The 16,059-nt window shown below is 46.1% G+C and overlaps 3 protein-coding genes across 5 annotated transcripts; all 3 read left to right on the top strand.

Moving 5' to 3' along the window:
* The first annotated feature begins 83 nt into the window (after positions 1–83).
* On the top strand, positions 84–3,123 carry LOC120656311 (rhodanese-like domain-containing protein 11, chloroplastic). The gene is made up of 10 exons (XM_039934363.1): positions 84–334; positions 421–540; positions 826–933; positions 1,035–1,131; positions 1,302–1,341; positions 1,430–1,504; positions 1,963–2,050; positions 2,145–2,212; positions 2,584–2,656; positions 2,748–3,123. Exons 1-10 carry the CDS (start codon positions 218–220, stop codon positions 2,829–2,831), a joined length of 870 nt encoding a protein of 289 aa, XP_039790297.1. The 5' UTR covers positions 84–217; the 3' UTR covers positions 2,832–3,123.
* Positions 3,124–4,061: 938 nt separating this feature from the next.
* On the top strand, positions 4,062–7,458 carry LOC120656308 (serine/threonine-protein kinase AFC2-like). Of its 3 annotated transcripts, XM_039934356.1 has the most exons (12): positions 4,062–4,286; positions 4,917–5,106; positions 5,220–5,246; positions 5,338–5,491; positions 5,576–5,624; positions 5,722–5,836; positions 6,029–6,120; positions 6,253–6,409; positions 6,493–6,557; positions 6,635–6,732; positions 6,828–6,930; positions 7,004–7,458. In XM_039934356.1, the coding sequence occupies exons 1-12, from the start codon at positions 4,188–4,190 to the stop codon at positions 7,151–7,153; spliced, it is 1,299 nt and encodes a 432-aa protein (XP_039790290.1). In that variant the 5' UTR covers positions 4,062–4,187; the 3' UTR covers positions 7,154–7,458. The 3 variants fall into 3 exon arrangements, with proteins under 3 accessions (XP_039790290.1, XP_039790291.1, XP_039790292.1); XM_039934357.1 differs by lacking the exons at positions 5,576–5,624; positions 5,722–5,836 and having other exon boundaries at positions 4,082–4,286; positions 7,004–7,452; XM_039934358.1 differs by lacking the exons at positions 4,062–4,286; positions 4,917–5,106; positions 5,576–5,624; positions 5,722–5,836 and having other exon boundaries at positions 5,231–5,491; positions 7,004–7,452.
* A 2,607-nt stretch (positions 7,459–10,065) lies between these two features.
* Positions 10,066–12,554, top strand: LOC120656307 (high-affinity nitrate transporter-activating protein 2.1-like). The gene is made up of 2 exons (XM_039934355.1): positions 10,066–10,713; positions 11,925–12,554. Exons 1-2 carry the CDS (start codon positions 10,563–10,565, stop codon positions 12,386–12,388), a joined length of 615 nt encoding a protein of 204 aa, XP_039790289.1. The 5' UTR covers positions 10,066–10,562; the 3' UTR covers positions 12,389–12,554.
* Positions 12,555–16,059: the final 3,505 nt, after the last annotated feature.

Genomic DNA, 16,059 nt, shown 5'->3' with positions numbered 1-16,059 from the left:
TTTCTACCCAGAATCGCATGGCCGGATAGGCGGATAGCCCTTGTGCTTTATCCAGCCGTGCTAGAGTTTAACGTTTTCAGACTTCCAGTGCAGGGCTCCAGGTCCCACCGGTCTGCAGTTGCAGAAGTTCGCAATCTCCTTGACCAATTGCAAACGCTACGGAGATAACGCCCGAAAGCTAAAGCCCGTGCCTGGATTGGAAGCAGCAACAGCAAAAATGGCAGCGCCACCTCTCGGCCTCGCCCACCGGTTCGCCGGCGTCTTCACCTCCCCGGTCGTGGCGCGTTCCGACTCCCGCCCCCGAGGTCTCCGTCCTGTTCTCCTACCTTCAAAGGTGCGGGCTTTCTACTTGAGCATCCTCCTCGTTTGCTGTGCTCTCTGCTCTGTTCCCTCCTGAGGCACGCCGTTTTGTGCGTGCAGAGATGGAGCGGGGTGGTGAGGATGGGGGCGGTGGTCGGAGGGGGTCAGGAGGGGGAAGAGGACGAGGAGCTGAGGCAGACCAAGGAGCAGGCCGCCGCCGGGAGGCGGTGGGAGACCCTGGTGCGGTTCATTCATTCACCTCTCTTAGGAATACCTTGTCTGCTCATTTTGTTTGCTTCATTCCCTTGTAACAACTGAGGATGACAATGGTGCAAATTTCTTCTGAAATATCTTGGTTCGAAAATGCGCTGTTGAATTCTTTGGGTTTTACCTGCTTTGTTATCGTGTAAATGCAATATGTGTTTGAATTCTGCACCATGGAACTATGTAATCTTTGGTGATATGTCAATATTGAAATTCTGAGCTGCTGATTACTTGTACGACTGTGGAATGCTCTGCCTGAAGATCAGGGAGCAGAAAATTAAAACCCTTACACCTAGGGAAGCTGGTTATACGTTCAAACTGACGGACAAGGCCCTTTTGGATGTCAGGCCCTCAAATGAGCGTCAAAAGGTTGTCTTTCTGCCAATCATTTTGAAATATATAAAACTCTTGTTTCTGGTGCATATTGTTTTCTGTTCATCCTTTTTAATGCCAAAACTGGTGTGTTGCAGGCCTGGGTGAAAGGCTCTACCTGGATTCCTATATTTGACGTGGACACATCGGTTGATCTGGGCGGACTTAGCAAGAAAGTTAGCAACTTCGTAATGGGTATGCCACTAGTTACCATCTGCCTTCAAATTGTGTCCTGACTCTTGCTCAGTGTCGAACTCTTGTGTCCAAACTTGTCTAGCTTTCCACATGGCTTTTTTCTTTTCTAGATTACTTATTGAAGAATTGAAGACTTCAATGGACTAAACTATAGCATGATTGTTGCATAGGTGGCTGGTGGAGTGGCAGCTCAACATTGTCATTCAATAAGTATGCTTCACATCAACTGAAATAGGAATTATCCTTTTACAATCCTAGCAGGATGATTGATTTGACTGATCGTACATGAAATTGCTAGGAACTTTGTACAGCAGGTTGAGGAGAAGTTTTCAAAAGACACAGATATAATACTAGTGTGCCAGAAAGGACTTAGGTAATTTCTTATTCTCTTCTGAAGCTTGAATTGTTATTCATGTGAGCCAAAGCACATGCAGACATTTTCAGCTTGCTTCCTTTTGGACAGCACATTCAGTAATGGATGCTTCATTGCCTTTTCTGGAATAATGTCTTGGTGTTTCAGTGTTTCTGGATCATTGGATAGAAAGCCATCTATTGTTTTCCTTTTACATCAGCTCATGCATCTTTACATCCTGAACCATTTGTGCTAGCAGTCTTATATTTGTGTCGATAAGTTGCTTTCGCCCTAATCACTCTTCCTGTCGTTGCTCTGTGTAAGGTTCCGTGTTATCTGTGCTATTGGTGTTGCATAATCATGTAGCCTGGAGATGTGTTATTTAAGAACCACTGCAGAATAAACGAGAGCTTCTCTGCATGATTTTTTAATGATTATTGATTTGTTTTAACTTTCAATTTCCTCCAAAATGTGGACAGATCACTCGCCGCTTGTGAACAGCTGTACAATGCTGGTTTTGAAAATTTGTTTTGGGTTCAAGGAGGCCTGGAAGCTGCTGAAGAGGAGGTAACACCTTACAAAAAGATATCACATTGATTCCTTCGTATGCTTGTGCCTTGTTTTTGAACATATATCAAATCTTGCCTTCCTTTACCTTCAGGATTTTGAGAGGGAAGGTTCCCAGCCTTTCAAGCTTGCTGCTATTGGAGGGGTCTCTGAATTCTTTGGGTAAGTTCTGTGGCCTGAGCTGTGTCAGCTGTTTTATTTTGACCAAAATGCCTACTCAAGCTGTTTTGTTGGAATAAAAATGAAATCAGTTGCTAGTAAAAGAATACTGTACTGAGGTACTATGTGCTTGCTACTAACTTGAAACCTGACAGGTCAGATTACACCATATTGCACATGTTCTTGAGCATGATATTGCTTTTTTGGCTTATTTCCCCAACCTTTCTGAAATCATGCCAAATATGTTTCAGCATTATATAAAAATTATCCCATCACTTGCGACATAAAGCAGTAAAACATCTGTGTTTCAGCATTCTATAACAGTTACTGCATGACATATAAGGAGTAAATTGCTTGCAATCTCTTCCCTCCAGGTGGACCGACCAGCAACGCAGACAGGCTGCAAAGGAAGGGCTGGGATACCGCCTGGTCTTCACTGGCCGCCTGGTAATTCATCTCAAGAAGACGGTCGCCCAAACTAGTGACACGGTTTTGCAAGGGAAAGAGATTTAACATTTTGTTTCTCCTATAACTTCAGGTCGGAGCACTGGTGCTGCTTGATACTTTGTTCTTAGGTGCTCAAAGGATCGGCCCTCTGCTTCAAGAACTGCAGTCCCGTTGATCTCCTCAGGATGTTCTTGTTGTTAGCATTCGAGGCTGTAGCATTCGGAGACGCCAAGCATGCTGTACCTGGACGTCTGAATTCGCAACAGGGTCTTCACTCTTCAGAGGCAAAGCCTGCGGATCATACGGGTTTTACTCTGGTGCCATAGTTGCAGATAGTGTTGTAGCAGAAATGTATTTTTTTTTGTGCGTGTGTATGTGGAAAGAGGAGCGCTTGACACTAGCACGGCAAAAGAACAATTTTTTTCTTTTTGGAGAGAGGATTGATGCGGAATATTCCTTTGCGATGAGAGAGCATCAGGTGCCAACCCAACCCATGAGCCCAACCACGGTCGCGCGCTCCCAACAACCCACTTTCTCACACGTCTCACTGAGCAGCGGGCCCCGTTAATTCTGGCCCCACATGCCAACCTCGCGAGCTCATCGGCTCCCGTTTAGTTGAAACTAAAAAAAATCGAAAGAATCTTGCTAATTTGAAGTACTAAATGAAGTCTATTTATAAATTTTTTTTGCACAGATGGGTTGTAAATTGCGAGACGAATCTAATGATACTAATTAATCCATTATTAGCGGATGGTCAATGTGGCATTACTGTTGCAGATCATAGATTAGGTAGGCTCATTAGATTCATCTCGCGATTTACAGCCCATTCATGCAAAAAATTTTATAAATAAATTTTATTTAGTACTAAATACATATATCGAAATATTCGATGTAATTTTTTTTATTTACGGGTTTACGGGGTGGAAACTGCCTTACACCAATCGCTGCTGTCCAGGGCTCCAGGCGGACCCGGCGACCTGGTCCGAGTTCCCCATGGTTTTTCGCCTTGGGTTTGGTCTACCAGACGAACAGAAGAGGAAATAATATCCGAAATAGCAGCGGGGCTCGAGAATGCACCACAGACAGGTGGTCCTCGCAATTTGGACCCCACATGTCATTGATTACGTGGGTGCAGCGACCCACGGTTTACGGTTTGGCAAAGGCACGTTCAACGCGCGGCCCCCGGCCCGCGAGGGACGCGGCAACCGCTCCCTCACCGATGCACTAACCAGCGCTCCACGTGAACACCCACTGACCTGTAGGCCTGGAAGCTTCACGTGGGCCCTACGGCCAAACGGCGTCAGCGACACAGCCTGTCGTCGCGTGTACACGAGCGCGGGTGTCCGATCCTTTCCCAGCTCCACCACCCATCTCCTGCTGCGCCATAAAGACCGGGGCGCTGGGGTTAGATTAGACAGAGCATTGGAATCAATAGCAATTGCGTGCTCCGCACCCGCACGCCAACCGCCACCGCCGCCGGCTCGCCGCCGATTCGAGGGTTCGTTCCGGGAGAAGGCAGATCGGTTCCGCGATGGAGTGCATCGCCGAGATGCCGCCCGCGCCGCTGGACCGCCGCCCGCGCAAGCGGCAGCGTCTGGGGTGGGACGTCGGTCCCGCCGAGATGCATCAGGTATACCTCCGATCCAACCCGGCGCTTCGGTTAGGCTTTGCCCCATCTTGGATCTGTCGATTAGCGGCTGTTGTCCGCTGAGGCTGTCGATTTTGCATCAGCTGCGCGGTTGTTGGTGCTGTTGGTTTAGGGTTAGGCGCCTGATCTATCGAATAGAAGTATTTGCCGCCGTCGATTTAGTTGCTGTGGCGTTGATCTATCATATTCCGCGCAGATGCTCGCTGTTCGTTAGGTCAATCGTGCGGTTGATTTGTTTGGTGCATGATGGGAGGCTCGTATGGTTGACGTTGCTCTTTTTCGTTAGATATTATTATATCGTTAGGATTGACATGCTTAATCAGTACAATCATGCTGGCTTTTCATATTTTTCTGCTTTTTAGTCGGTAATCTGCTCGTCCAATTTTGTGGACACTTGGGAATTGTATCTAAATTATCTACTCAGTGCCAACAGTCTTGTGTCACATGTAGACGAATTAAGTGAATGATTGAAGGTGACTTTGAGAGACTGTTCATGTTTTGATCAACTGTCATGAGAAACCTAACTCACTTCTCTTTCTAATTTATTATAGTAATTATTTGGTTGCTAGATGAGCTCAGTTAGATGGCTAATTTATTTGTTCCTGTATTCAGGTTCAGCTTGGACTTTGTGGGCAAGAAGTTGTGAATGCCATAAGTGCTGTGGCATTGGGTCTCTCTTCAGGTGGTATTGTCTCCTCTCAGCTCAACCAAGGGCAGCCTCGTGAGGGTTCCCCTCCACTGAGAGATGATGACAAGGATGGGCATTATGTGTTTGCTGTTGGAGATAACCTTACACCTCGCTGTAATTACCTGACATAACCCTTCCTTTTTTGGCTAGTTTGTTATATAGCAATGGTGTAACTTTTTGTCGCCTATCCATGGTTTGTTCTTATGGATTGTTATTCGTGCCTGCAGATAAGATCAATGCAAAAATGGGTGAAGGTCAGTTTGGATGGCTGCATGTTCTGAAACCATTGAATCATAACTCCTACGAGTTATGGTCATAACTGAATGTGTCTCTGGAATACATCAGGTACCTTTGGTCAGGTGTTGGAGTGTTGGGACAAGGAAAGGAAAGAAATGGTGGCTATTAAGATCATCAGAGGCATTAAGAAGTACAGGGATGCTGCAATGATAGAAATTGGCATGCTCGAGCAGCTTGGTAAATACGATGAAAGTAGATCCAGGTTAGTCTCTGGTTCAGTTAGCACTCTTCTGTGCACTTTACATTCATAAGATTGCTTGTATATATGAGCTGGTCTATTTTGCAGTTGTGTTCAAATTCGGAACTGGTTTGACTATCGTAACCATATCTGTATTGTAAGTACATTGTTAGATTATGGCAATTATGAACTGACCCAAAGAGATAACCGATATGGTGCTTAAACCTTGGTGAATTTGAATTAATGGCGAGCAGGTCTTTGAGAGGCTTGGACCAAGCTTATATGATTTTCTCCGGAAAAACAATTACCGCTCATTCCCAATTGCCCTAGTTCGGGAGGTTGCCAAACAACTGTTGGAATGTATAGCATGTGTGTGCACAATTCTTTCTATTACCCCTCCTGCACTACCATGCATATATTAGTCTTGCGCTTCATCTTCTGCATTGCAGACTGTCATTAATCCATGACTTCTGCTTATTATTCCTTTCATGGTTTGTTAAGGAATATCTAACATCTATGGATGTTTATGTATTTACCCTCTCTCTCTGTAATGTGTTGCAGTTATGCATGAATTGCGCCTCATACACACTGATTTGAAGCCTGAGAACATTCTTCTTGTTTCTCCGGAGTACATTAAAGTGCCTGATTACAAAGTATACTTTGTTCTTTTGCTTAATTGATCTATCCATGATTTACCTTTTGCTGTGCCTTCTTATTTGGGTGTATTAGCTATTGAAGGTTGACAAAAATATATTGTGCTGATTGCTTTTTTGGGTAATTGCTAGGTTTCATCCCGATCACCAAAAGATGGATCCTATTACAAGCGGTTGCCAAAGTCTAGTGCTATCAAGGTGATTGATTTTGGTAGCACTACCTATGATCAACAGGATCAAAGTTATGTGGTATCCACCAGGCATTATCGGGCTCCAGAAGTTATATTGGGTATCTATCTTGTCTAGTGAAAAGCTTATCCTAGTTCAACCTGATTTTGGTGCCTTTTTACGAGTGATGGATCTTCTGTTCAGGACTTGGATGGAGTTACCCATGTGATATCTGGAGTGTTGGTTGTATTCTTGTTGAGCTTTGCACGGTATGTTATTGGCAAGCCTTGCTTTGACTTTCTATGTACCACAAGTACAGGGGATTTGAGTTACCAATGTTCTGCAGGGAGAGGCATTGTTCCAGACTCATGAAAACTTGGAACATCTGGCTATGATGGAGAGGGTTTTTGGACCTTTGCCATACCATATGCTTAAGAGGGCAGAGTATGTTCCTGTCTATGATCCTCATCAATGTAGTATTGAGCTTCAGTGTTGAGAGGTCTGGTCAATGTCGTGTGCTCATTAATCCTTGTTTGTAGTCGCCACTCTGAGAAATACATCAGAAAAGGACGTCTGAATTGGCCTGAGGGTTGTACTTCGCGGGAGAGCATGAAAGCTGTGATGAAACTGCCCAGACTCCAGGTATTGTATCTGTTCGTTTGCTGAAGCACCCATTTTATCTGTTGTGAAGCTTATTTCTATGTTACGTGAGCAGAATCTGGTGATGCAAAATGTGGATCAGTCAGCTGGGGATTTCATCGACCTTTTGCAAGGGCTGCTCAAGTATGATCCAGCAAACCGCATGACCGCACAGGAGGCGCTGAGGCACCCCTTCGTCACAGAAGGATTTGAGCGAAGAAGATGATATTCCCTGCAACTTCATCCTTGTTTGACTAACTTGCTGTTCGCAAATTTGCTGACAGTTTGCCTTTTCTGTTTGTAACATAGAGCTTCTGTATATGTAGATAAATCTGTATGTAGTTGAAATGTGAAGTTAGTTCAATCTTGTTTGAAGCTAGTGTCTCAACTGATGTATCACAAAGGAAATCAAATGGATACATTTGACGAATCCCGACTTGAGTTTGACCTTCGCATCTCTTTATCCCTTGTTCCCTGTTGTAACTTGTAAGTTTGGTTTGAGCAGAATGAGTTGACACCTGAGAATTCCTATTGTGCGTTCTTATTCTAGGTTGATTTCTTGTGAGTCACGTATGTTATTGTTCAACTGCAACCTTTGTATCAAGTTTTTTTTCTCTCTTAGGGCAACGTTTGTATCTAGTTACTCGGTAAACCAGGAACAGCCGAACAGGAGGCTTGATGTCTTGGACCAGATTACTTGCGAAGGCTACAATATTAGTTGGAAACGGGAACGGGGGAAGAAAAAATCATTGAAACTCGACACTGTCAATTTTTATAATTGTTTATCCAAGTTTTGCTACCTTCTTTGAGTGAAAAGAGAAAAGGAAGAAAGTTTATGAAACAAATATAAAAAAAGCTTGGAAGACTGCTAAGCCAAGGTAGGTAAAATAAATGGTTTTGATAGTTGAGGGAGGTTGGATAATCAATTTTATAGGGATGAAAATCAGATTTTGATTTTCGTAATAATTGAGGGAGGAAAAATAGACTCTCTCTCACTCATCACATAAGTTGGGCCGCAGTTGGGCATCCGGCTCGGGAAGCCCAACTCATGCCAGATCGGCCCAAGCTAACATAATCACACGATCATTTATCTGTTGTTTGCGTTTCTAAAAAAGAAAAAAATCTGTTGTTTGCACGCGCTGATGGGGCATACAGGCGCATAGCCCATGTACTTTTTTTAGAGTAAAGGATACCGCTTCATTGATTAAACTGATTGTTACAAAGAAAAAATCAGAGAAACTCCGGTGCTACATAGAACCATACAGATTGGGAGAGCTGATTGGCAGATCTAGCAAGTACATGAGCTACTTCATTACAGCCTCTGTTTACATAAATAAAAGAGATAACAACAGTAGAGGCACTTGCTGCTTTCTTGATATCTTGAGTGATAGTTCCTGTAAAGGATCGATCGATGGCTACTGATCGGAGCTTCTTAATCAAGGAGAGACAATCTGTCGCAATTATAACCTGCTTATATGGGAGCCCAAAAGCGAAGAGAATTACTCGCTTGAAAGCAATTGCCTCCGCTAATTCAGGACTTGTGATCTTATCAATACATTGTCTGCACGCTGCTATAAATTCCTCTTTGTGGTTTCTGATCACAATGGCCAATCCCATCCGATTAGTTTTTGGAAACAATGCTGCATCTATCTTCACCATAACCTATCCTATCGGTGGTGGTTCCCAATGTTTAGGCTTAAGAGAATCACACATGTTGGGAGCGACAGGTTCATACAAATACATCAACACCATATCCACGCATGCCAACGTTTTTTCAACTATAAAGTGTGGATGCACTTCATTTTTACCATTTCGGACAGCATTTCTAGCTTGTACTTGTATGAACCCAACTACATGTCTACCAGAGAGTCAACTTCTAAAGAAAAAAGATTTTGTTCAAATTGCAAGTTGCATGCTAGAAGTGTTGCCCTTTCGCAACTTGTCGCAAGTACGTACCTGTGGAGCACCAAGGTTGGGGGTGCATTTTTGAGAGAAATATCCTCGGAATGGAGCAGTGTCCTCGGAAGGAGCTGAAAAGACAAGCAGAAGAGGATCAGGAATGGTTTGGGCATGGGGTATAGAAAACAAGCCACGCTAAAGGTGACCTACTATCAGAAAATTGCTAAATCTCCAGCGAAGTCCAACAGCTAGTGCAGGCTCCCGGGATTAACAATGCCTAAACAGCGCATCATCCGCTCAATAATTCCCGTGCCCTCCTGTTTACAGCGCCTGAGCAGTGTGCAAGTCTGTCCGATCTGACCAATCGTGGATCGCTCCGGCGAGCCTCCTATCACTCTCATGATAAGCCGTGCGCCTTCTCACTAATTGTTATTGCGTGGAGGCAAGTCAAACGGACGCCGCACATCGTAGCCCTTAATCTAAGCTAAGAGCCACACGGACATGGCCCTGCCCCCCCCCCCCCCCCCCCTGTGCACCTCCTGCGTTTTAGTCGTTGGCAGAGGGGTCATCGTTTACCATGTGAATGTGCCGGCATCCTGCCGCTATCTAGTATCTACCGAGTATCAACAACAACCACGCATATAAAATTTTTTACAAAACATTAACTCGATTTATTCCCTCAAACAACTTAACTTTAAAGAATCCGCTTCATTAGAGTATCGATAGGAACTTAAAACTGAACTTGTGAGCAGATAAATAGAAAAAAAGAAATTTGATTGGAGGCAGATTGGACCAATTGAAATAGTTCAAGCAATTAGATCGAACGTGGTAGATTGGTAGGAGCACTGAAACAGAATTTCTTTCAAAAAAACAAATACCAACATCCACCCACGAAACAGAGGAAACTCGTTCGCGTTCGATCCAAGCAAGTCAGAATGGGTGGGGAAAAGAAAAAAGAAAAACCGTATCCCTTGTCGCGGCCGGCTCAAAGTTGATCTGTCCGGTTCTGTCGTGGCGGCCGCCTGATCTGATCGCATCTCCGATTCTTTCACGGCGGAGTACCTTCTGTACGGACAGCAGCAGCTGCGGCTGCAGGAGCAAGCCAGACCGGGCCAGGCGCGTGGGAACGCCGCGTTTCGTCCGCACACGTCGTCACCCTTGGCAGCTTGCCGTGTGGTCTCGGCTGCACTGCACCTGCACGGCGGCGGCGCCAAAGCCACAGGACGCGCCCCGGGAATGGAGCCAACTCGTCGGGGCGCGCCATTACCGCGCCGCGCGGAGGTGGCGGAGGAGCCGTCCGTTCGCTCGCGTCGCGTCGCGTCCCCGGCCGACGGGTTCGTCGAGCTGATCGCGCGCGCGGTTGCCGCATCCCAGCCGGCCGGCCTGGGACCCTTTGGGACAAGCAAACCAGCAGGCAGGACCCGAGATAATCCTCGGGATTAGATTACTATACCAGCCGCCGCCACCTGCCCTCCGGCCTGGCCCTGCGCCCTCGTCAAGATCTGACTTTTGATCACCAGCTAGCGTGCTCAGCTTAGCAATCGGCCCTGCTCTGCTCTGCTCCCGTGGGGGCGCAAGGTCAACTGCAATGGGTGTGCACCCGCTCGCACGCCCACGCTGCCTATATATTCTCGGCCCGTCCGTTCTCGCCCTCCAGCTCCAACCCGAACCCAAGACCTCAGCTAGAGAAGATCAGGTTCCTCGCCTTCGTCTCCCACCTGCAACCCGAAGCTCCGATGGCTCGGCAAGGCGGTCCCGTCTCGCTGTCGCTGCTGCTGGTGGTGCTGCTCCTCGGCGCCTGCCTGCCGGCGCCGGCCGCCGCGGGGGTGCTCCTCTCCACGCTGCCCAAGGCGCTCGCCGTCACCGCCTCCCCCAAGCCCGGCCAACGTCAGTGCCCCTGCTATCACCATCCGCGTCGCTGCTGCATCGATCGCAGCTTCTTTCCTCTTGCTTTCACATGGTGCAAAGTGCTCTAATTACCTGTTCCATTTGACCGACCTTACGGATGGACAGCCAACCAGTAGCAGTTTAATCAGCTCTGACGTTAATTAATTCTTGGCATCCAATGCGCGGTGTTCAGTTAACTTAATAATCGTGTTAGTACTTTTTAGTGGTCTTTGTAACAGAGGGCATAATTTTTTTTTCAGAGAAAAGGGCCCCGCCAAGCCCTACAGAGCACTTGAACCTTTGCACAGAACCGCCCATCTCTGCATCATCCCCGTCGTCTTGAATAGCTCCATCTTCACGTCTGACCATACCAAGCCCTGAAAACACATAGCATTTCTTACATTCCACAAGCTCCAGAGAATAGTAGAAGTACAAATATTAGAAATATTATGTTTTTCCTGCTGATCCACCATATATATAGCAATAGATTCAAAATTCATCCCTACAGCGATGCAGAGAATTTCATAGCATACTTCCCAGATTTTCGTCGCCACACAGCAATCAAAAAATAGATGAGTAATCGACTCTTGTTCAGCACACAGTAAACAGAGGGCACAAAAACTTTGTAGCAACTAGCTTTGCCACAAATGAGGACGAGATCATGAACAATCTCTCTGTAGTCCTTTACTACAAATCGCATAGTTTTCCCTATGGATATATTGGAGAATATGTTGGAGACAGGTGCTCGACTTTCTCTGTGTTGCCGAGACAGCTGAACTATGTTCTATTTGTCGCTTACAATGCGAGCCAATAAGAAACAACAGGAAGAGAGAAACATTTTGCAAGCTTATCATTTCTAGGCCGGCCAGTAGTAAAAAAGCTGTAGCCTTTCGGGCAAGAATAGAGACACTTTTGACCAATTATTTAATTTCTCAGAGGCCAAACAGTACAGTCGCTTCCTTTGACAGTTTGATTTACAGACACCGTCCTTTGCGGCAAAATGGGGTCATTCTAGTGTACAGCCTCCAGTTAAGAATACTTAATGTTCAGACAAGCAACGAACTGCAGTAGAAACCGAATTGATTTGCCCTTCTGAAACGTCAAGTTTACTTGATATTTAGTAGCATCTCACTTTCTGTAGATATTTGAATTTTTTATACTTAGCACTTTTTTGTTATATTCACAAAGAAATCCATTGCCAATCTGCGCAGTTCTGCACTCCGGCGTGGACAAGCTCACGGTGACATGGTCCCTGAACACGACTGAGCCCGCCGGCGCCGACGCCGCCTACAAGAACGTGAATGTGAAGCTGTGCTACGCGCTGGTGAGCCAGAAGGACCGCGGGTGGCGCAAGTCCAACGACGACCTCAAGAAGGACAAGGCGTGCCAGTTCAAGGTCACCCAGCAGGCCTACGCCGCCGGCGCCCGCGGCAGCTTCGAGTACAACGTCGCCCGCGACGTTCCCACGGCCTCCTACTACGTGCGCGCCTACGCGCTCGACGCCTCGGGCACGCAGGTGGCCTACGGACAGACTGGCCCCGCCGCCGCCTTCGACGTCGTCGGCATCACGGGCATCCACACCTCCATAAAGGTCGCCGCCGGCGTGTTCTCGGCCTTCTCCGTCGCCGCGCTCGCCTTCTTCTTCGTCATCGAGAACCGCAAGAAGAACAAGTAGGGGCCTGGTGTGTGTTGTCATGGAATGCTTGTACGTTATGGCGCGTTGAGTTCTTTCCGGCTGGTCTTGGCTAGCTTGTTCTGTGTAACAGAGACGACACGGTGAAGCTAAACCTACTCTAAAATTGCAGGTGTAATTGTCAGCTCTGAGATGATATCTTTCCTTCTTTTGCATTGTTCACAACAACCGCACGCGCAACAAATTAAATGATAACGGCTCCAAAAAAACAAATTGAATGATAACGACTAAAAAACAAAATGCACGATAAGATTTTATAGTTTAGGCCAGTGGCGGATTAGATAATTGTTAGGGAGACTTTTTTTCAACCTCTAGACACTTCGGCTTCTCGCAATGCATCCATGACAAAAAAATTGTAGGGGGTTTAGGAGAGGCTCCATAGGTCTGGCGGTAGCAGGAGAGACTAGAGCCCCTCTAGACGCACCGCTAGATACGCCGCTGGTTTAGGCTAACTTGTGGGGTGGCTTGATATGGTCTACAAAAACTGTAATGTGTTAGTGATTGGTACAAAAGAGCCTCAATGTGTTTTTAATGAATTAGGAGGGTTGCGCCCCTACTGGTTATATATAATCAAATAAGAGAAGGTACAAAACAAGTCCAGAAAATTATGAAACAAAAAAGGAACAAAAAATCTAAAAAATTACACAAAGAAAGTCATGTTGACATATGAGATTTGAATCTAGATTTGCTCTTAGGATAACTAAGGCAAGTTTATTTATGAAATGGTGAAGGCAGATAGACCAAGATGGTTGAATGACTTCGAAGATTAAATCATTCCTTTGCATCTAGATGCACCAGCTCATGACAATGATGATATCCATGAAGAAGGGTACTCCTAGCTTAAGCTTCAGTGTTCTAGAGTGACAAAACGATCACAGTGATCAACAATAAGACCAATGGAAGACCGGTAAGCTTGTGCAAAGGTGCGGTGAATAAACAGATAAGCTAGAGATTCTTCCACAGAATGATTACAGCAGACACAGTTGTAGGAGGGGAGAACCATGTTTCTTCGTTTTAGCAATTCTCTAGTGAAGAGTCTATCTTTAAAGAGTTAGAAGAAAGCCTTGTGCTTATTTTACCAGGCTGACTTCCAAAGCCATCTGAAAGCCACATGAGTCACTCTATGATCTGTGAGATGCACATAAACTTTTGAAGAGGAAAAGAAGGCAGATCCCCATATGTAAGACCAACAAATTTTATGCAATAATAACTGGCTGTTGCAGAGCAATGCTGGAGATTGCCAGGTGAAGCAGCCATTCCGGTCCTTCAGCCTCTTTAGCAAGTTTGGAGGCTGGATCCGACCTCAGTAGCCCACGGCCGGTGATGTCATCGAGGTCAAAGTTCGGAGGCTGGGGGAAGGGAAGCACAAGGAGGCAAACTCAGCTAATTTTGGCTTAGCCGCGGGCCACCGCCGCCGTCCGAGCGGTCGGCGCTCGATGAGAGCGTCGTGAATGTAGAGCCGTTGGCCAATATTCATGTTTAATTTGGTAACTGAGAGGATCGGGTGCTCTAGTATATGAGGGGGAGGGGGTGAATTAGGCACTCTAAAAATTTAGACCTATGGCTCCAACTAATTAGCACAAAACTTAAACTAAAATAAACTATCTAGATGTGCAACTATGATTGTTCTAATGTGAAACCCCTATCCCAAAAGAGTTTAGCAACCTATAGTCTTTTCTATCAATAAACTACTCTATGAAAGTAAAGGTATACAAATTGCTAGTATGAAATGCGGAAGCTTAATGAGCGGGATAGGAGATAGTAAATTCTTGACGCGGGTGTTTACCCCGTGGTTCGGTTAGCCACAAAGGCACACCTACATTCACGTTGTGGTAGCACTCACTAAGAGTATTGCTACTCGGGCACCAAGTCTCTTCCGTGAACACAATCACAGTCACCTTGGCCCCGGGTTCCACTAAGGAGCTTCTCCACAAAGGATGTGGGTCTCCACGTCCCCCGCACAAAGTGTCGTCGCCGCTCCACACCAAGTCGGAGGGTCGATGACGTTGCCGGCGAGCTTCACAGCTCCAAGGGGCCGACGCACCAAGCTCTTCTTTTGGTTCACTAGAGAACCATAGCACAAAGGCTCAAGGTCTTGCAATCTCACTCACTAAGAGCAAATCCTTTACACAACACTCTCAAAGTGTGCTAAGGGCTAAAGATATGAACACTAAACTCTTGGATGGCTTGGAGTAGTTCTTGGGTGTGTATGTGACTTCCTTGAACTCCAGCAAGCTTCAAATGGCCGGGGGATGCCATATATATAGGTCTCCAAGTCGTGGAGCCGTTGCTCCAACGGGCAGCAAAAATCTGCGTACCATCGGATGAACCGATGCCTCTGCATGGGGTAGCATCGGTTCATCCGGTTACTCTGAGACCCGAAGTAGCCGTTGGCTTCTCTGACACAGTTGCAGCAGTTCCAGGGACCATCGGTTGAACCGATGCTTGGGGTGTCGGTTCAACCGGTCACACACAACAACTGGATTAGCCGTTGGGCCTCCCTCTTCCGCTGACGTCAATGCACCGATGCTATGCTCCGACGCTTCGCCGGTTCAACCGGTGCTGAAGACTTGACTCCTGCGCGCTTGACATCGTCTCTGGAACATGGTACGTTAAATGCACCGATGGCTATCTTGAAGCCGTCGGTTCAACCGGTGCTTCACTTGATCTTCACATGATCTCCAGAGGCGCACAGACTTGTGCCAAAAGCCAGGCTGTCGGATCATCCGACAACCATCGGATGCACCGATGACTATAGCATCGGTTCTTCCGGTGCTACTGATTTCAGTAGAACTCGTCCAATTCAGCGTTTCTTTGAGTTCTTTCTTCCTGTTTTGCATTGCATGGCCTTTTTACTTTATCCCTGAGATTTAGAAATGTTCACTTAACAATACCATTAGTCTCATTGATTGCGTTGTCATTCGATCTCCAAAATCACTCGAAATGGCATAAATGGTGGCATGTTTGTTACAGTAACGCTTGGATCCGATGTTATGATTGGATTTGAATATGAAGATTATGGATTTAAAATATTGTTGATTTTCTGTGTGCCACAGAACATAATACTTGTATAATTATGCTTAAAAAGATTTACAATAATAGAAGTTATTGGCGATTTACCGGAGCACCTTCCCCATTAATCATGAAAATGGTATTAGGGATCCCAATGTTGGGATCCACTGGAGATGCTATGAGGTGTGTGCAAAAGCAAAATGTAACGGCAAAAACCAAAAGAAATCATATATCCTAGGAACGGAAGTTGACCTGAACTGAACGCATGATCCTGTCAATAATTCTGTGTCATCCTTGTATTTACTGTTTTGTTTAACCCCTCCCCGTGCGCCTTCTCGCTAATTCTTATTCCGTGTGCTGGTAGAGGCGAGTCGACCAGGACGTTCCACTTGTAACCCTTGATCCGCACCAAGAGTCGCGTGACCCCGTACATCCATCTCGATGCTCTTCTAGTCGGGCGCGGGTTTTTACCATGCCAAGCAAGCGATGTGAATGTGACGGCAATGCTGTCGCCACCGGCTCTTCTTCATCAACCGATCGATAGATGAATGGGAGATGCAGCCACATTGAAACGGAAATGGGTGGATATTCTGTTCGATTTCGTCGAGCCGGTATGTGAAGAATCTCTGTGCCAACTTGAT

Source organism: Panicum virgatum, chromosome 1N, assembly GCF_016808335.1.
Source record: "Panicum virgatum strain AP13 chromosome 1N, P.virgatum_v5, whole genome shotgun sequence".
NCBI classification, from domain to species: Eukaryota; Viridiplantae; Streptophyta; class Magnoliopsida; order Poales; family Poaceae; genus Panicum; species Panicum virgatum.
Note: the sequence above shows the minus strand (reverse complement) of the source record. Positions and strands in the feature narration are given on the sequence as shown.